General features: G+C 40.1%; 1 protein-coding gene across 1 annotated transcript in view; it reads right to left on the bottom strand.

The window, feature by feature from the left end:
• Positions 1-2,718: 2,718 nt before the first annotated feature.
• Positions 2,719-21,992, bottom strand: part of IMMP2L (inner mitochondrial membrane peptidase subunit 2) — a 1,418,140-nt gene continuing 1,398,866 nt past the window's right edge. Inside the window, exon 6 of the mRNA XM_040411005.1 lies at positions 2,719-2,921. Coding sequence (XP_040266939.1) covers positions 2,811-2,921 — 111 coding nt within the window. The 3' untranslated portion in view covers positions 2,719-2,810. The remainder of the gene's footprint in view (positions 2,922-21,992) is intronic.

Consider the following 21,992-nt stretch of genomic DNA (forward strand, 5'->3'; position numbering starts at 1 on the left):
TGAAGATGCTCATTCTAAAAACTCTACAATAAATTCTGTAAGCTCACTCAGTGGAACAAAATTGGAAAACAGACTTTTTTTTATAGACTTCTTTTGTGATTTATTCCATTTTATCTTTATTATTATGAATTTGAGTAAAATCCAGTACTTTACAAACTACCTGATTTCAAGCCTTCCAGAAAAAAGTCAGAGAATGCTGTGCGAGTTCCATATCACCTAATATGAACTTGAAAATGTAACAATAGGACCTTTTTTGATCTATATTCATTATAATAGAACTGCCAGGGCTAAGTTCTTGTGACCATAATGCGGCCAATAAAATAAGACAGTGATGTAGAATATCAGGACTAGTTCTACTCTATTAGGTGTGCCTTTTGCAAGAGTCTAAGTACCTGAAATATGTTTCCTGCATTATGCGTTAATGTAAATTTGTACAGATGGAATACAGTAAATTCACAAACTATATTATCCAGCAGATGTCTTCTGAATCTGAAATGTTATCCATGAATAATTAGTCGCAAAAACGAAGCACAATGGTTAATCTAAAACAATAGCTGTATATACACTCAGTACACTGTACTACCCCTTTCATGTACTATTTTTACCACTATTTATCTGTTGTTTTGTATGTGATGACTTGCTAATCACTGACAATAACAAATGGGTTCAAGCTTTACCATTTTTATACTAAATTAGTCTTGCAAAGTCATTGAGAGGCCAACTATAATAACTCTTCGATTTTCAATGAGCTAGCAATATTAAAGCTGTTAAATCAGCTAGCACAGATGTTGCCCTAGAAATTTTTACTTTTTATGGTGTCACGTTTGAGTCTACATCTAGCAAGACTATTTAAAAAAAAAAAAAATGGAGGAATATTTTCACAAAACATACATCATGTTAGTATGCTTTAACCCTTTCTACTCAGGATGTTTTTTTGTTTTTGCGTTTTCGTTTTGCGCTCCCTGCCTTCCCAGAACCATAACTTTTTTATTTGTCTGTTCACATGTTTTTTGCGGGACAAGTTGTACTTTCCAACTCCACCATTTAATATTGCATATGATGTAGTGGGAAGCGGGGAAAAAATTCAAAAAGGGGTGAAATTGCAAAAAACAAAGCAATTCCACCACAGTTTTACGGGTTTTTTATTTACGACGTTCGATGTGCGATAAAACTGACAAGTTACTTTTATTGTACAGGTCAGTACGAATCTGGCAATAACTTATATGTATAGTTTTTCTTGCGTTTTGATCAGCCATTTTGACGCTTTTTTCCATTTTGCTGTTTGCCATATAGAGAATATATTTTTTATATTTTTATACTATGGGCGTTTTCACACATTGCAACACCCTTGATGTGTATTTTTTATTTTTTTAGTTCTCTTATTTTTATTTTGGAAAAAGAGGGGTGATTTGAATTTTTATGTTTTTTAATTTTTTATTATTAAAAACTTTATTTATTTTTTCACACTTTTTTCTAGTTCCCATAAGGAATTATAACAAGCAATCATTAGATTGCTATTCTTATAGACCCCATTGCACCAGCATTGGAGTCTATGAGAAAATTGCTAGTTTCCTATGGAGCCCTATTACAGGCAAGGGCTCCATAGCAAATACTATGCAGCAGCCTCCTGTCATTAACAAAGACAGGGGCTGCTGAACACAAGCTTCAGCTCCTCCGATCGCCACAAGGGGCAGCCGGAGCATCACTGAAAGCGCGCGCTTCCGGTACTTCACGCGCTCCGATGCTGTTGTCAGGATTGACCATGGCATCTGAGGGGTTAAATGTCCGCGATCAGCATTAATGCCAGTTGCGGACATTAGCCCTGGGTGTCTGTTATAAGAAACAGCAGACCACCCGCGGCTATGGCACCCGCTCCACTCAGGAGCAGGCGCCATCTTTAAAGACCCAGTCAGCGCCGTACTAGTACAGTGCTGGTCGGGAAAGGATTAAGGAGATAAATAATATTTAAAGTCATATATTGTGCCCAATCCTATGTACTTGACAAGCTATGTAGTGAACAAATCAATATTCCTAAATGTATCCTCCACTGCTTAAAATGATTTAAAATGAACACAAGTTTTCTGATCTTGATTCATTTTAGATACAAGAAAAAAGATGAGGCACACAGCAGTATGCTGGCCTTCATAGTCTATCTACTGTTTAATCCAGGTTGACATGTGGAAAGCTACAATAATAAATCAAACCCCTACATGCTGAGTGGTCAGATAATACAATCAATAATCCTGGATAGAGGCCAGTAGACCTACCTTAAATAAAGACATTTATTATTACCTTTATTTTAGATTCATAAAGATCAACCTCTTTACATGTCCAATAGAGACAGTAATGTCCCAAAACTCCTCTTTAAATGTGCTTTGCTTGGTAAAATAAATGTGATTTAGTTAATCCTAATGACTTGTAGAATATTTAAAATTAGATAACGGAGTCATCTGCATGTGTCCAGTAAGCTAGGAATAAATGTAGCTTAGTCCAACATTTTTATTCAATCAAACTTAATATTTCTTTATTTTTTTTAGCACAAACATTGTATACATAAAAAAATGAATCATTAACAAAATTAGGTTAATGGATCACCAAACACATGTAAGTTTTGAATTATAGATTTTTGGTAAATTAACTAATCACACAAAATACATTTATTTAGAAGGCCACCAAGAATAACTAACAGCCAAAGAAATTAAAATGTCGGGGAAGATGTGGATTGAAATATTTATGAACAAAACAACATCTATTTCTCAATCCATTAAAATATCATATTTAATGTGATAGAAAAATATAGAAAATGTAGGTCATTCTTTATCACTTAGTATTGGCTTGATCTCTATTGGCTTCAACTTTTGCCACCGGCTAGGAGGCCAAAGGATATGAGTTGCCTGTGCATGGAGAAGTCCAAGAGAAACCTGTGAAAACAATTAAAATTAGATTTTTAGTTTCTTTAAAGGGTGTGCCTAGCCATTTAATTTTTTTAAGTCTTCACATGATAAACATTATTTGTAACATAGTAAACTTAACTACAGTAAGTCACATTTACCTAGCTGATGCCCTGCTGTGAGTATGAATGATACAATCTTACAACCCCCTTAAGATTAACTGTCATAGTATTAAAATTTATACTAAAAAAATAAATTTCAAGAACAGCACGATTCCTAGGAGAAGACTAAATTACTGAACCTTATTATTAAACTCAACATTTTCCTTTGACATTTTTTCAGAGCAAATAAAAGTACTTAGATTTTCAAGACTGCTTTTTCAAGTAAATGTATAATTTAATTTAAAATATACCATGCCTTATAATTATCTTGCTGTCTCATTTTGCATTGAGTTGTATATAGTTTTCAACAATCCAACATTGTGAACCATTATTATTACGGTATTTTATTCATTTACCTACAGATGTAGCAGATCTAAACTTGACTGTGAAATCACATGACAAATGACATTGAAAAAGTCAATTAGCATTGTCTTGCCATTATCAAGCCAAGATGAGGATTTCTACAGATATTCCAATATATTCTGCAAAGCTTTACATAAATTGTCATCATTTCCATCGATACATGTAACCACTGCGGCTTACTATCTAATTTCCAAATATAACCTATCAGGCAATTTTGTGTAGAGTGGGAGGAAATCAGAGGACCCAAGAAAATCCACACAAATGAAGGGAGAACATACAAAATCCATGAAGATGTTGTCCTTGGTTGGATTCTGCTAAGCAACATTGCTAATCACTGAGCAATACTTATCTGGTAGAGTTAGAAAACTGAATGAAATCAATCTGTAAACATGGAGGTACTTACTGTACAGTATCTGTAAATAAGGAGACCAAGACCAATCTTTTTAAAAGGTTTTTTCCTACAGTAACCCACACAAACACTTTATGACTTGTCAATCAGACAGGTTAGTAAAGTAAGTTTATTGGTTTGTCCTCTGTGATTCCTACCTTTTCCATGAATGAGGAATGAGGCAACTACACGTGCATGTGTCAAAATTTATAATATTTATACTTTTCCCAGGACTATTATAACCCCTTCTGCAAACATACTGTATAATTAAGCATATATTATATGTTCAAAATAATTAAGAAAATTAAACAAACTGAAAGGTCAGATCACAAATAGTGGCTCATTGATTAACCCCTTGAGGACACCGCCATTTTTTACCTTAACTTTATGTAGTAATAACTTAGAAACACTTTTACTTATCCAAGCCATTCTGAGATTGTGTTCTCGTGACATATTATACTTCATGACAGTGATACATTTTTTGAGTCAATATTTTTCACCTTTATTTATTACCACTTCCAGACCGGGCCAATTACCCCCTTCCTGACCAGGCCTAATTTTGCAAATCTGACATGTCACTTTATGTGGTAACAACTTTGGAATGCTTTTACTTATCCAAGCCATTCATGACACATTGTACTTCATGTTAATAGTAAATTTGAGTCAATATGTTTTACCTTTATTTATTTAAAAAAATCCAAAAGTTAACGAAAATGTGAAAAAAATTCTACATTTGAATCTCTCTGTTTTTAAGACAGATAGTGATGCCTCATAAAATATTTATTAATTAACATTCCCCATATGTCTACTTTATGTTAACATCGTTTTAGTAATGTAATTTCAGTATAAAGATGTGGCCTGCTCTCACTACATTCATTGGCAGCTGTCTGGCACAATAAAAGGTATGGAGTGGGCTCGGCATGCATGTTGGTACCTGCATCCCTTGGAAGTAATGGAGGCCGTTATGGCACCAAAAATGGTAAAAGGCAGAGTGGACCCAGCATGCATGTGGAACTAAAACTTCCTGAACTTTATGGCGGCCATTATGGCGCATAACAGGTAGTATTTAGTGTTGGGTTCCCGTTTAACAGAGATGGCCTTGACGTTTGGCAGATGGGCTCAAATGGTTTTGTACAAAATACATTTGCCAAGCATCTCACTTTATAAATAAGTGTAGCATTAGCATTATAATATTTTTTGTGACTATGGCATTATTGTACTTTATCTGGTTTGCAAAGTGCTGTCGAATTGTCATTTTTTTTTTCTGTTTTTGCAATGGCAGCGTGCACCTGTGCGTTGGGAGGTGCTGACTAACCCCCTTTTCTTTGCAGATATGGTTTTTGGAGGGCAGATTTTGATGGAATGGTCTTTGGGGACCATGTTGCATTTGAAGAGGTCCTGAGGTAACCCCACAGTGAAAACCCCCAAAAAGTGACCACATTTTGCAAACTACAACACCCAAGGAATGCGAGCACTTCCCTCAACAGCTGTTTTATAGAATTTTTAATACTTGAGTGTGAAAATGAAAAATTACATTTATTTTTTCAAGAAAATTGTGCTTTAGGCCCAAACTTTATTTTTCACAAAAGATAACAGGAGAATATCCCCCCATTTGCTACCCACTTTCTCCTTAATACAGTAACACCCCAATTGTGGTAGTAAACTGTTATTTAGGGATACGCCAGGGCTCAGAAGGCAGCTAGCAGCATCTGGAATTTCTAACATGGAATTTTCTATCATGGTTTTTAAGAGTAATAACTTTTTTATTTTTTGTTGAATGAGCTTATTTTGTGCAAGACAAGCTATAGTTTTTATTGGAACCATTTTGGCGTACATTTGGTTTTCTGGTTGCTTTTTATCAAATTTTTTTTTTTACACCGTTCTTTTGATGGGGTAGATCATGTGATATTTTTGTAGAGCAAATTCTTACGGACGCGGCGATACCAAATATGGTATGTCTATTTTTATTTTATTTTTTAAATTTTACACAATAAGAGCATTTTTTGAAAAAAATGTTTTTCTGTTGCAATTTTCATAGAGCCATATATTTTTTTTTTTTTGGCTATGGTCCTGTGTGGGGGCTCATTTATTGCAGAATGAGGTGATGTTTTTATTGCTACCATTTTGAGGTACATACGAGTTTTTGATTGATTAACATTATGTTTTTTGGGAGGTGAGCTCATTAAAAAATATGTTTTGGCACAATGTTTATTTATTTAATTGTTATAGTGTTCACCTGATGGGGTAGATCTTATGATATTATTATAGAGCTGGTCGTTGCGGATATGTCTATTTTATTTAATTTTTTTACATTTTTTTACATTTTTTTAATAACGGATTTGGGGGGGATTTTTTTTATGTGAAACTTTTTTTTTCACAACAATATTTATATTTTTTCCATTTTTTTATTTTACACTTTGTGTCCCCAATAAGGTCATACAAGACCTCTGGGGGACATTTAACTTCATTTTTTTCTTTAACTATTGATTTCTCTTGTAACATGGGCTGACATAGTAGCCCCAGTTACATGGGAAATACACCCACCAGAGAGGATGTACAGCTGTATACAGCGCTACGTATATAGCCTCAGTACAGGGCTAAACGAGGTCTGTGGAAGACCCAACAGCTTCTGCATTCTTTCGGCCCTGGCGGTCACATGACCATCGGGCCGGGACACGAAGCGGCATACAGCGATCTAGAAGGCAGGGACACAGAGGAACGGTCTCTGCCATCTCTCTGGGGTGCCCTGCTGTCACTGACCGATTAGCGTGCAGCTATGACCTCTGAATGGACATTCCAGAACGTCCATTCAGAGATAAACTGACTGCCCAAGGACGTTTATAGTCAATGGGTGGCCGGGAAGTGGTTAACTAAACCAAAATGTACCAAAAAATTTGAAAAATTCATATTTTTCTAAATTAGAATTTCTCTGCCTTTAAGGAAGATGGTAATAACTCATAAAATAGTTATTATTTTACATTTCATATATATGTCGACTTTATGTTTGCATAATTTTGTAAATGTCATTTTACTTTTTTAGAATGTTAGAAGGCTTAAGGACTACTTTATTTATGAAGTCACTTTGTGGGACTTACATTGTAGAAATAGCCAATAAACAACCACACTTTAGAAACTACACCCCTCAAATTATTACATTTATATAAACTTTGTTAACCCTTTAGGTGTTCCACAAAAACAAAAGGCAAATGGAGGTGAAAATTCAAAATTTCAGTTTTTTTTTTTGCAGTTTTCCCATTATAATCAATTTTTTCCTGTAATACATCAAAGGCTATTAGCCAAGCAAAACTAAATGTTTATTACCATGATCTTGTAGTTCACCAAAATACCCCATATGTGATACAAAACTGATGTATAGGCGCATGGCATGGTTCTGAATGGAAAAGAATGTCATATGGCTTTTGGAGGGCAGATTTTGCTGAAATTGATTTTGGGAGCTATGTCTCATATTAAGACACCCTGAGGTATCCTACAGTGGAAACCCTCAAAAAGTGACCCAATTTTGGAAACTACACCCTTTAAGAAATCTTTCAAGGTGTGTAGTGAGCGCTTTAATCCCAAAGGTGTTTCATAGAATTAACACTTGAGGGGGCTTAAAATAAATTTCTAATTAAAATTAGGAGAAAGGGAAAAAAAAGAGAAAGAAAGAAAGAAAGAAAGAAAGAAAGAAAGAGAAAGAAAAGAAAGAGAAAAAGATGAGAAAAAGAATAAGATAAAAATTTAGGGGAAAAATGGCTTTCTTACTGCTAAAAAAAAACACAAAGAAAAAACACTGAGAACTGAGCAGAGACGTGATCAGTAAAAAGTATGTTATAGATGGTGTGTGCAAAAATATACACATATATCACTGAAGGCGATTTCAGGGCCTTATTAAGGAACGCAAGCACAGGCAGTTCAATAAAGACCTCAAAGAGTTCAAAGAAAATAGGGCGTATCAACTGGATAGCAAGCCACTTCTTCCTTCTGAATCTGAGTTATCATCCTCTGAACAGGAACTCTTAGATTCAGAATCCTCCCACTTTAGAGGCAGAAATAATCATATTCGCACTCAAAGGGGTGGTGGTAGAGGACGATCCAGCAATAGGAGATGGCCAAGGTCAGGTGGCCAGAGGGGTAGGGGAGGCGAGTCATCGTCATCCTCCTCCTTACCCTCTTCTCCCTTTACCACCACTACGTCCAACGCCCAGAGGTTTTTTTTTGCCAAAGGCACTCAGGACCGTACGAGGATAGGAGAGGAAAAGATGGAAGGGAGGAACTACAAATTATTAATCTCTCTTCCCGGACCCTCAGTGAGACTGAAATTAATTTGTTAACACAATAACAAACTCACCTGTGAACAACTTGGCATTCAGGACAGTGGGTACGCAGACCTTAGAATATTTTTGGATCATCTAGAGGAAGGAACACACAATCCAGGACACGGGCCCTTTACGGACCTTCGTCCTAAAAGTATAAAACTACCTCCCCTCATGAAATATGATCATATAGATATATTTTTGGAGATGGTAACTGCGGACATAGAGAAACTGCCCTGGTCTGTTCCATCATATCGTAATCTCTCTGGTCATGTAATTGAGGCCCTTATGTGTCTTGAAAAAGATCCCTCGATAGTTAGTAAACCTGCTGTCAAAAGGGATAATCTTGTTGTCATGGATTGTAGTCAATACAGACAAATGTGTGAACGTCTGATTAGTGATCGTGACTGCTACCGTACTTTATCAACGGATGTTTTCTCTAAACAACTTGTGTCCATTCTTGTTGGAGGCCTCAAAAAAGGCATCATCAACAAGGTGGAATACCACTACCTGAGGCTGAGTTCACCCCAGATAGCTACATTTTATGGACTACCAAAGTTCCACAAGGGGTTATCTCCGTTGAGGGGTAGTCCTATTGTGTCTGGGGTGGATTCAATTACCCAGAATAGTGGTATATATTGATAAGATTTTAAAGGGTTTTGTGTCAGCCCTCCCCTCATTTACAAGAGACACAATGGATTTTTTAAGGAAAAATGAAAGTATTAATCTAGAACCTTCATGCTCCTTGCAAGCATTGATGTAGAATCACTATATAGTTAAATTCCTCATTCGAAAGGATTAATGGCGGTAGCAGAGACTTTAAAGACAAGGGCATTCTGTTATCATGCCCATAATGAATTTGTGTTGACTCTCCTGGAATTTTGCCTGACACACAACTATTTCTTATTTGATTTACGTTTCTTTCACCAGCTCAGGGGGACCGCTATGGGGAGCTTGTGTGCCCCCTCTTATGCTAATCTCCTCCTGGGCTGGTGGGAGAATAATGTGGTCTTTCCTGATATTCAATCATGGTGGTGTGACAAAATTGTCTTCTGGACACGTTATATAGACAACGTCGTTGTTATCTGGAATGGGAACATAGATGAATTTAAATCATTTGTCAGGATGTTGAATACGAATGAGATTGGTCTGGCATTTACCTTTGAGTTTCATCCAAATACATTAACGTTTTTAGATGTCAGAGTAACCAAGGTGATGTACAGATTAGTCACAACCACCGTTAGGAAGACCACCACCACAAACAATTAACTTCACTGGGAAAGCTATCATCCCACAAACCTAAAAAAAGGGATACCCCGTGGTCAGTATCTGCAAATGAAAATAAATTGTTCAGACCCAGAGAGCTTTAACCACAAATCAAGAAAGCTTTGTGACCGCTTTAAGGCGAGAGGGTATCCCCAGCAGGTCCTTAGCAATGCTTTCCTGAATGCCGAGTCATGGGAACAGAATACTCTTTTGGTCCCTAAGGAACTAGACACCAAGGGGGGGGGGGGGAGTAATCAGGATTGTCTCCAATTTTGATGTTAAGAATCGGAGGTTGAGGGAGATACTTGAGAAATACTGGCCAATCCTCCGGATGGATCCGGACGTGGCTGACGTCTTATAACTCCGCCCAAGCATTACATTCAGATGTGGTAGATGTTTACAAGACTGATTGGTCCACAGTCACTTCTCACGGCCAGTTCCAACTGGGATATGGCTAGACAGGAAACCATTGGGTATTTTCCGGTGTGGGACGTGCTCGTCGTTATGTTGGGAATTCAAAAGTGAATGTATATTCAGTCACAAATAGAAGTTATACTATAAGGGATTTTATCAATTGCAGGAGCAAATGGGTAGTGTACTTCTGTCAGTGCTCCTGTCCCTTGGATTATGTGGGGGAAAACTTTCAGAGAATTTCGCCGTCGTATCCTTGAGCATGTAAATGACATTAAGAAAAAGAACAATACTACCGTGGCAAACCCCATGTGGGAATGTCATAATGGAGACCTTAGGTCATTATCTTTCTCGGCATTGGAATTGATAAGACCCTCCCCCAGGAAAGGTGACTGGGACCGTAGAATCCTCCAAAAAGAAACAGAGAGGATTTATAGGTTCAGGTCTCAGTCACCTGGGCGATTGAATGAGAGACTTACTTTCTCTTGTTATATCTGATGGGTTGCCCCTTATTTGTATTTAACACGTTCAGGACCTTGGACGAGAATGCTCGTCCTAACTTTCAGGTACTTAACGCACTAGGATGAACAATTTCGTCCTGCAGTTAAACTGTCACTGTGAGTAAACACATAAGAACTGAGCTACTTGTAATTCTCCTTCTCTAGTGCTGAGGAGATCAAAGCTGTGGATTAGCCTGCCCTTCCTCCTCAGCTGCAGAGTTAACCCCTTCAGTACTCCTCACACATCCATAGCCCTTCCTTAGTGCTATGTTTGGGGAGCTGTGTGACCAGTGAATGTCATTTACAAAATTATCCAAATATGAAGTAGACATATGGGAAATGTAAAGTAAACTATTTTAGGAGGTATTACTGTTTTAAAAGCAGAGAAATAGAAATTTAGAAAATTACGAATTTTTCTAAATTTTTGGTAAATTTGGTATTTTTTTATAAATAAAAATTTAATATTTTGATTCAAATTTACCACTGTCATGAAGTACAATGTGTGACGAGAAAACAATCTCAGAATGGCTTGGATAAGTAAAAGCGTTCCAAAGTTATTACCATATAAAGGGACACATGTCAGATTTGCAAAAAATGGCCAGGTCCATAAGGTGAAAAATGGCAGGGTCCTTAAGGGATTAATAACTTCACCTCTTGTTTTTGACAAAAATGGACATTGACGCAGGAAGCGTCATATTTTTTATTATATAAAAATTGTCCTCTATCTGATGGTAAAGGAAGTATCATATCTATTATAATTGTGTCACTGCTTGAGAAATATCCCAGGAGGAGGATCGAAACGTCGCTGTCTGGTGAATAAAAGTTTTTCCTGATTTTACGCCTTGGATGTGCCGTTGAATTTTTCATACTATTATAATTGTGTAGTGATGCATTTTGCCAAAGGGGAGAGCTCTCTCATGTATTGGACCTTCAGTATTTTGTTTGCTAAACCTTCCCGATATATCATGTTCTCACTCATGCCAATTGTATTGAATAGCAATAAAACTGACACAAATTCCACGCCCTCTTTTATAAATAGATTCCAATATAGTGTCCACCTTATCTTTACATTTTTTTGCCCTCTACAATGTGTGGTGGGGGGGGGGGGTGTAGTCTATAGCGAGGATACAAGTGAATCCTACATTTAAGCCTCCAAAGATGTGGGCAGTGCGCTCATCTCGTGCGCCTTGTTTCCAGCTGGCCTCAGACCTATGCGTTCCACGATCGCGGTACGTGGAATGCACTGCCATCTTGGGTTATCCCACATGAAGATGCGTTCCACAGTGTAGATAGGTGGAACGCACCGTCATATTCCATTTGCGGCGGCTCTTAGAGAGAGGCGTGGAAGAGAGTGGGGGTGGGGAGACGTGCCTTTAGGCCTGGGATGCAGGGCGTCTATGGTTAATTGGCTGGGGTGAATAGGGGAGGTTAACAACACGCAGCCACCCAATGAGAGTGGCGATGTGCGACCATGTGTTTTAGGGGGCGGATCCATATTTGGAGCAGACAAATCCGGTCTAAGCCCGCCCGTGATTCCACCATTTAAATGTGAGTCCAATCCCTTGGCAAAATGGAGATGTTATTATGCCCCCTGGAGCCCCCCAGCTGAGTATCCTGCATCTGTGAGAGGACTGGACCAACACATTATCCTTCAGTATCAGCTAAGTTGCCTTGTATTTTCAAAAAGTGTGACTATTTAATATGTGGTGGACAGATATTGAGCACATTTTAGTGTTCACACACTGTGAATAACTCCAATTTAGAGGCTTTTTGCCACTTACCTTGTCACAGATGCTTTCTGGTCTGGGGTGCTCAAGTCTTGTTATGTTTATTTTTGTGCATCTCTGGGCTGAGCAGTTTCTTTAGGGCAAGAAGAGGGACAGATATATTCTAATCCTCTGTCCTCATTCGCATAATACTATCCATATTTCTATTAAATCTCCCACTGTACCTATGACTCGTTTTTGACATTGTATATTGTGTCAGAAAGTGATAGGGCTATTCAAGGACAGGCTAGCCCAGGAACGTGGACAGAGTGCACCTACCTTTAAGGTGTATCTCTGGGCTGAGAAGTTTCTGTGAGGGCAAGAATAAGGATAGATATACAGTACAGACCAAAAGTTTGGACACACCTTCTCATTCAAAGAGTTTTCTTTATTTTCATGACTATGAAAATTGTAGATTCACACTGAAGGCATCAAAACTATGAATTAACACATGTGGAATTATATACATAACAAACAAGTGTGAAACAACTGAAAATATGTCATATTCTAGGTTCTTCAAAGTAGCCACCTTTTGCTTTGATTACTGCTTTGCACACTCTTGGCATTCTCTTGATGAGCTTCAAGAGTCGGTCCCCTGAAATGGTTTTCACTTCACAGGTGTGCCCTGTCAGGTTTAATAAGTGGGATTTCTTTCCTTATAAATGGGGTTGGGACCATCAGTTGCGTTGAGGAGAAGTCAGGTGGATACACAGCTGATAGTCCTACTGAATAGACTGTTAGAATTTGTATCATGGCAATAAAAAAAAAAGTAGCTAAGTAAAGAAAAACGAGTGGCCATTATTACTTTAAGAAATGAAGGTCAGTCAGTCAGCCGAAAAATTGGGAAAACTTTGAAAGTAAGGGCTATTTGACCATGAAGGAAAGTGATGGGGTGCTGCGCCAGATGACCTGGCCTCCACAGTCACCGGACCTGAACCCAATCGAGATGGTTTGGGGTGAGCTGGACCGCAGAGTGAAGGCAAAAGGGCCAACAAGTGCTAAGCATCTCTGGGAACTCCTTCAAGACTGTTAGAAGACCATTTCAGGGGACTACCTCTTGAAGCTCATCAAGAGAATGCCAAGAGTGTGCAAAGCAGTAATCAAAGCAAAAGGTGGCTACTTTGAAGAACCTAGAATATGACATATTTTCTGTTTTTTTCACACTTGTTTGTTATGTATATAATTCCACATGTGTTAATTCATAGTTTTGATGCCTTCATAGTCATGAAAATAAAGAAAACTCTTTGAATGAGAAGGTGTGTCCAAACTTTTGGTCTGTACTGCATCTCAATCTACTGTCCTTACCTGTATAAAATTGTTGGTATGTTTGCTAACCATCCATTATTTTGACAGCTTTTTGTACTGTAGTCATCAGGGTCCTGTTTGGACCAAGTATATATATTTTTATTTTCTTTATGTAGAATATAGTTTAAGTTTTAGAAGTCGCTTTCAGTGATATATATGTTTTGAAATAGCGACTGTCTGCTATAATATCCTAGTACTCAGTGACTGGGCAAAAATATACACAAACATACAGTATTTCACGAAATTGAGTACACCCCTCACATTTTTGTATTTTTTTTTATACCTTTTCTTGGGACAACACTCAAGATATGACACTTTGATACAATCTAAAGTAGTCAGTGTACAGCTTGTATAACAGTGTAAATTTGGTGTGCCCTCAAAATAACTCACCATACAGCTATTAATGTCTAAACCGCTGGCAACAAAAGTGAATACACCCCTAAGTGAAATTGACCAAATAGTGCCCAATTAGCTATTTTCCCTCCCCAATGTCATGTGACTCGTTAGTGTTACAAGGTCTCAGGTGTGAATGGGGAGCAGTCGTGTTAAATTTGGTGTTATCATTCTCACACTCTCTCATACTGGTCCCTGAAAGTTCAACATGGTACCTTATGGCAAATAACTCTCTGAGGATCTGAAAAAATGAATTGTTGCTCTACATAAAGATGGCCTAGGTTATAAGAAGATTGCCAACACCCTGAAACTGATCTGCAGCACTGCAGCTAAGACCATACAGTGGTTTAACAAGATAGGTTCCCCTCAGAACAGGCCTCGCAATGGTCAACCAAAGAAGTTAAGTGCATGTGCTGAGTGTCATATCCAGAGGTTGTCTTTTTAAAGTAGATGTATGAGTGCTGCCAGCATTGCTGCAGAAGTTAAAGGGGTGTGTGGGGTCAGCCTGTCAGTGCTCAGACCATACGCCGCTCACTGCACCAAATTGGTCTGCCATCCCAGAAGGAACCCTCTTCTAAAGATGATGCACAAGAAAGCCTGCAAACAGTTTGCTAAATACAAGTAGACTAAGGACATGGATTACTGAAACCATGTCCTGTGGTCTGATGAGACCAAGATAAACTTGAGTGCAGGAATTGGGATGGATTGGGGATCTGAAACAGCTGCAGATGGGAAAAAATAAATAAAAAAAATACTGCAGCTGTTCTTCCAGATGTTCTTGTTTTTTTCTTCTGTTCTTCTTTGGAGTGAAAAGCACTGATTTGCCATGGCGGTGCACCACAAGTCCCAGCGAGCGAGACAGCAGTACAGAGAAGTAAGTTTCCTTCTGTTGCTATAGCGTTACCATTTAGTGGTGTGTTGTTCGAGCCAATTGCAGCGCTGGCAGGGTACCCCAAACACTGAAGTCCCCTGCCCGACCTCGGAGGTGATATGGGCTGATGTAATCCGCCTGAGCTCGAGCCCCCTGCAGCACCATAAATGGCATGCTGTGATGCCAGCGCTGAGATTGGCCAATCTTTACTGACCGGCCAATCGCAGCGAAAAAACTACTCTGGTCCCTCGCCCATCTTATTCTGGTCACCACACGATGAGCCCGGGTGCCCGAACTGGCAGCCATGATGTTCTAAGATAAGTCATCAATATCTGATTGGTGGGAGTCAAACACATTGCACCCTTGTCGATCAGCTGTTTGAAAAGGAGTCAACACTCCATGTCAGCGTTACTTTCTTTGTATTACACTATGCATCATCTCGGAAGCAAGTGTAATTACAAGTACTCGCTCCATTCACTTGAATAGAGTGAGTATTTGTAATAACAATGTGCCAATGCTTCAAGGGAGACAAAATGTAGGGTAATGAAGAGGAGACAGTTCTCACATAGAGCGCCGCCTCCTCTTCAAACACCTGATTGGTGACGGTAACGGGTATTGGATCCCAGTCGATCAGATATTAATGACCTATCCTATATCACTATGGCAGCAAGGCAGTGCACGGCGAGAGGCAGCCGGACTAAAAGTACTGCATGTCGTACTTTTAGTCCGGCTGCCTCTCGCCGTGCGCTGCCGTGCTGCCGCCAGAACTCTGCCCCTGCCCCCATTATAGTCAATGAGGACGGAGCGGCAATCCGGGGGCACATGTGAACTAGCGGCAGGACAGATCCAACAGACTGTTCACCCGCTAGAACAGCCTGCCAGAGTCCCCTGCCGCTAGTGTGAAACTAGCCTTAAAGAGGACCTTTCACTAGATTAAAAAATCTAAACTAACTATACAGACATGGAGAGCGGCGCCCAGGGATCCCCCTGCACTTACTATTATCCCTGGGCGCCGCTCCGTTCGAAAGGTCCTCTTTAAAAGGTACAATAAATAATTATGAATATTATGCCAGCAGGGCAGAGGTTAAAAGTGTCAGTCTTAATAAATGCCCCCCTTTGTCTTTTTCTTTTAAACTAAAGTGGCCATTGATTTCATGTCTGTTGCTTGACTACTACTAGTGCAAACATATCAAGCAGACTGTTCTGCCCTCACATCTTAAACTAAATTTAAGTTACATCACATTTTTATCATCATGTCACACTCACTGCTAATGTTAGGATTTTGAAATAATAATTTTACTAGCATGAAGTACATGTGAGATCGAAACTGATAATCACACTGCTAGTTGCTGGGTCAGATCATTGCCTTTGGAAACAGACAGAAGTTATGCTTTATTCCGCTGTGAAAGTAGAATTCAAAATGAAGCCATGTAAATGTATGGAGAATAATGCAAAGTATTTAGTAAGAGTGCATTCACAGGACTGTATAAATGTATCCGCATTCATTTCAATGGGGTCGCAAAAGATGTGGGCAGCAAACCGTGTGCTGTCCGCATCCGTTGTTCCGTTCCGCTGCACCGCAACAAATATAGAGCATGTCCTATTCTTGTCCGCGGAGAAGAATAGGCATTCTCTATCTAGCGCCCCCCATGTGCGGTCCGCAAAATGCTGAACGTACATGCCCGGTATCCGTATTTTGGGGATCCGCAATTTGCGGACCGCAAAACACTTACGGTTGTGTAAATGTAGCCTTACTCTGTAGTTTCTAATAAATCAGACCCTGAAATGTTAAAATTGTTTCATAAACGCTTTCCTATGCCGCTGAGAGATAAAAGAACAGTGTTCCAGAACTCTTTCTTTTTCTGGGTTAAATGAATGCCCTATTTTTCTAAATAACATACATACTTACTGCATCCATGAAATGATTGCTGCCATTCCAGTTATAATTACTGTTGCTATGTAAGGCCTAATTCACACAGTCAGTATTTGGTCAGTAATTTCCATCAGTGATTTTGAGCCAAATCCAGGTTCAGATCTAAACATGGAACAGGTGCAAATCTTTTAATTATACCTTATCTCTGTGTAGGCTCCAATCCTGATTTGGGTTCACAATCATTGATGGAAATCACTGATGTGCGAATAAGGCCTAAGGGCTCATGCACACAAACATATTTTCTTTCCACTTCTGTTTCGTTTTTTTTACGGACCGTATGTGGAATCATTCACTTTAATGGGGCGGAAGTTACTCCGTGAGCATTCCGTTTCCGTTTGTCCGCATAGCCGTTCTGCAAAAAAGTAGTGCATGTCCTATTATTGTCTGCAAATCACGGTCCGAGGCCCCATTCAAGTCAAAGGGTACGCAAAAAATACACAATGCACACGGAACACATCCATATGTCATCCGTATTTTGCAGATCCATACTGTTGAAATGCTATGCCCAGACCATATTGCTCAAGTGTTTGGTGATTAATAAGTTACTGTTTCAGTTTCCGATCCGCAAAAAATAGGATCAAATACGGAAACCATAAAGATATGTTTTGTGCAATAACGGAACGGAAGAGGACTTAAATCAAAGGAAAAAAAAACTCAGATGCGGAACAACGGATCCGTGAAAAACGGACCGCAAAACAACGGTCATGTGCATGAGCCCTAAGACTAATTATTGTTGCTAGAAGCAAATATACCCAACAAAAAGTTAGCACCCTAGCTATGACAAATTGCTCAAAAGTACCCAAAGAACAATTAACTCTTATAACAACTATGATGCCTCCTTCCTTACATACTTTGTCCGCCCATCAATCTACATTTCTTTTACCTGCATTGTCATAAATTAATAACTGTATTTATCAAGTAATTTAACTTGTTCAATAAAAAGTTATACAAAATGTGAAACTGCACAATTTGAGCAGTATACAACTTCTCTAAATGGTCTTTTTAGATCGTTAAAGTATAGAGAAATCATTTATTCTTGCTTTTAGTGTGCACAGACCTAAAAAAATGTCAGATTTAAAAGCAATAATTTTCCTTAGCTTTTCTTTGCTTATACATTGTGGATACTTATAACCATATTTCAGTCATAGGCATTTTTGTGAAATTACTGTATGTGGAAACACAGTAACTACTATAACTCTGCTTGTAGAAATGGTAGGTAGTTTTGCCTTTAAAAAAGACTATTAATTTAACCCATTATTTTTAAAAAATGTTGTTCCTAATTAGGAGAATTTGAACATAGCATTATTTTGAAAAAATTGTATGGAAGCTTATGTACTCATTCTGTCTAGATAAGATAATTAAAAATATACATATGTTATTAAAATCTGCTATATTAAAGCAGTTGTTCACTCCTCTTTACATTGATGGTCTAGCTTCAGGATAGGCCATCAATATCTGATAATTGAGGATCCGACACCCAACACCCCCACCGATCAGCTGTTCTGCAATAGATCCAGCACCAGAAGGAGCCACCAAAACTAGAAAGGTCTGTTCATTCTATATTGGACAGAACTGTTTCCCTTACGTCCTACCAGCAGCACAGATGGGGTTAGTCTCCCCCCCCCCCGTGGACTGGTAGGACCGCAGAATTTTTAATGAGCCCAAGTAATAAAACAATAAAACAATTAAGTAACCTCTATAAAGGAGCCAGCTCACTGTGTTTCTTTTCTGTCCTCCCGGACCGGTGGACTGGCGGTGATCTACTCCTTTTTTTCTAGGGGGATCTTTTTATTTATGCCAGGTCTCTTGGGGTGCTAACCCCTATGTTTTCCGTGCTTTTTCCATTTGTGAGAGTTATGGTCCATACATCTACTGAATATATATATTTCATATACATGACTACTAATATGCCTTTTATAACTGTGACCTTTATCACATTCCCCTGTCTTTTGACTAGGCCTGATTCAAGTTGTTTTTTTCATTAAAGGCTGGATATGTTAGCATAATATGAGGAAAAGGGAGTTTTTCACACAACAATGAAGAATATTGAGAAATGTACTTTTGTGGTTATATTTGCCTATGTCCTCCAAATTCTAGGAAATGTTATCTGAAGAAAGGACACAGATGGACGCAATATGTGGTAATGTTGGATTCTATCCCTGAGAACATGACCTTTAGTTTAGAGTCTTGTCTTAGGGATCTATTACCTAATATGATTATAAGACATTGCCAATATATATCACGTGCAGTTATGTAATTTACATTGTCCAATAATATGCAGTGTAACTGCCCTGAACACCCCCATGTAACTCCCATATGTTAAGGGTATATAGTAAAGAGTTTGGGGCGGTCTTAATAGAGATCTCCACAGACATATCAAACCTGATCATCTCTGTGTGTCGACTGATTGATTTTATTATTTTAATATTGATTACCTGTACCTGAAATTGAACTACTCTGTCACATTCTTTTTTGATAAACTTGCAGCTGCGCTTTGCTGCAGTCGTGCCGGTGGCGTCCTTGGTCCAGTTCTCTCTCGGCCGCTGGGCGCTGACATCTTCCGGAAGTGACGTTGGAGTGCTCTGACGTCACTTCCGGGTTTTCCCTAGCGGCACGGTTTCGCGTTCGCTGATGATTTTAGGATTCTTGCGGCGTTCTTTTCCTCCTGTTGGAGGATTTGTAGTTATTGCCTGTTTTATTGAGAAACTTTGATTTAGTTTAGTGGGTTTTTTCCCTCTGGGGGTGGTGTTTTATTTCTAGGTCCAACCCCTTCCCTATTTAAGGAAGCATTGTGCACCAGCTTGGTCTCTGGCGGCACATGCTTCTCAAGCTAGCTCCCAGAGTCCCTATAAGTCGGTGTTTCTACACTTATTGGTGCCTTATTTTTCTTCTGGTCCTCATTTTCAGCTTCCTCCAGTCTGCCTCTTTCAAATGTTTTACTGGTCTTTTTTCCTGCAGTGATGTCTTCTCCGTGGGATCCGGATGGCAGAAAGGCGAGTTCCAAGAGGAAGCATTTATCCTGCTACGATTGTAGTGCTCTTTTGGAGGATAGCTGTCCCTAATCCAGGTGTGACAGCTGCCGTCCGAGGGTCCAACCTTCGAGTGAACCTTTGATGCAGGACATGTATCAATGGGTGAAGAGCTATGTGGATGGGTCCATCAAAGAAGTTGTAAACCTGCTTGATGAAAGGCTTCTTGCTCAGACCCCTATGGAGTTCTCTGCTCCTGTGGAGAGACCTTCTGTGGTCTCCTTAGTTTCTTCCTCCTAAGATGAGGAGGAGCTTACTTTGTGTTTTTATCCTCCAGAGAAGACACAAATGCTACTCAAGTCCATCAGGTCGGGGGACCATGATGTTGACCCGGGGAAGCCTTCCGATCTCGCTAGTCGGGCACTTCGTGTCTTTAAAGCGGATGAGACCCTACTCTCTGTCATGCGTACAGAGTTGAAGAAACCTGAGAAAGGTCCGGTTCTAACCAAGAAATTTATAACCATGTTCCCGATGGCTAAATCCTTGGTGGAATTGTGGGGTTCCATTCCCAAGGTGGACATGGCTATTTCCAAATTGTCCAGACGCACTCTGGTTCCAGCAGACGATGGGTCTAGTCTGCAGGATCCCCTTGACAGGAGAGCAGAGTGCACTCTGAGGAGAGGTTACACGGCAACCGTAGATTCCGCTTCTACAGCCATTGCTGCTACCGAGGTCTCTACGTTCCTCCGGAATCGCCTGAACCAGATTCAGTCGGACATGGATCAGAAGGTGTCTCGTGATGACATTCTGGCTGCTTTCAAGACCATTAACCTAGTGACAGATTTCTTGTGCGATACTGCGCAGCTTCAACTGAAATTGGCAGCCAAATCCATGGCCCTTGTCTCAGCGGCCTGTAGGCCTTTGTGGCTTAAGCCTTGGGTTGCTGACAACTACTCTATGTGGCCTTCCCTTTGAGCCCAACCATTTGTACGGCTCGGAGCTAGATAAAATCATGGAAGGCCTGTCAGATAAGAAGGAGAAGAGTCTTCCTCAACAGTCTTTTCGAGGGCGGGGCAGACAAAACCGTGGAGGTAGGTCTGGCCAGCAGTCAGGAGCTCGAAGGGACTGCGGAGCGCAGCGAAGGGGTTCGAAGCGCTCTCGCGAAGGAGTCAAGGATAAAAGATCCACCTCCTGACTACGGGCCTCCTCGAGGCTCTTGGATGACTCCCGTTACTCCTGCCTTCCTGCCAGAAAACTTCCCCATTCCTCTGCCTCATCTTCCCGTCGGGGGCCGTCTCTCCCACTTCAAGAAGAATTGGATCAGAGATGTTTCGGATCCCTGGGTCCAGAACATCATCTCCGAAGGGTATTTAATCAATCTTATCTCTCTTCCTCCGGACAGGTTCATCAAGACCAAGCTCTTACAGGCTGCCAAGCAGTCGGTTCTGGAGGCTTATATTCAGGACTACATCGGCAAGGGGGCTCTGGAGGAGGTTCCGGCAGGGGAACGGGGCTTAGGGATCTACTCACCAGTTTTTCTTGTTCCCAAGACGTAAGGATATCTCTGGATGATTATCGGTCTAAGGTATTTTAATCAATATATAAGGAAGGTGAAGTTTCGTATGGAGACCATCAGGTCAGTGGTTCACATTCTCAATCCTGGAGACATTATGGCAACCCTGGACCTCAAAGATGCATATCTGCACATTCCGATTCATCCTGCTTCCAGGAGATATCTCAGATTTGCGGTCCAGGTTTTGGGTGTCATCAGACACCTTTAGTTTGTTGCCCTTCCTTTTGGCATTTCTTCTGCCCCTCACACTTTTACCAAAGTGGTGATTTCTGTGGTGGTGGCGGCTTTAAGACTTCAAGGACTGACCATCATTCCTTATCTGGATGATTGGCTCTTAAAATCCCCCTCTCTAGGGGTCCTAACCCACCAGCCTCATTTAGCAATCTCCTTTCTGTTCCGCCTGGGTTGGATTATCAACTGGCAGAAGTCGAACGTGAGCCCGTCGACTTCAGTAAGATATCTAGGCTTCATAATCGACTCCATTGGGATGTCTCTCCAGTTGACTCCAGAAAGAAGATTCCGAATACAGAACAAGGCAGAGTTCCTATCCGTTCCTCGGCGAGTCCCAATTCGGACTCTCATGAAGATGTTGGGGCTCATGTCAGCGTCTGCGGAAGCAGTCCCTTGGGCTCTATGGCACCTCCATCCTCTACAGTCGGAGGTCCTCTCCAAATGGAATGGCAGCCCCTCTGGGCTAATCTCCCTGTGCTCCCTGTCTTGGTGAACTCGGTATTCCCTCAGATGGTGGTTCCATCTTTCAGACGGGAAGTCTATGACCCAGCCATCCTGGATAATATTGACAACAGATGCATCCCAAGTAGGCTGTGGCGCTCACCTAGACGACTCTCCAGTCTACGGAACCTGGTCTCCTCAGGAGTGGCTTCTCTCA

This window comes from Bufo bufo, chromosome 1 (assembly GCF_905171765.1).
Source record: "Bufo bufo chromosome 1, aBufBuf1.1, whole genome shotgun sequence".
Taxonomy (NCBI): domain Eukaryota; kingdom Metazoa; phylum Chordata; class Amphibia; order Anura; family Bufonidae; genus Bufo; species Bufo bufo.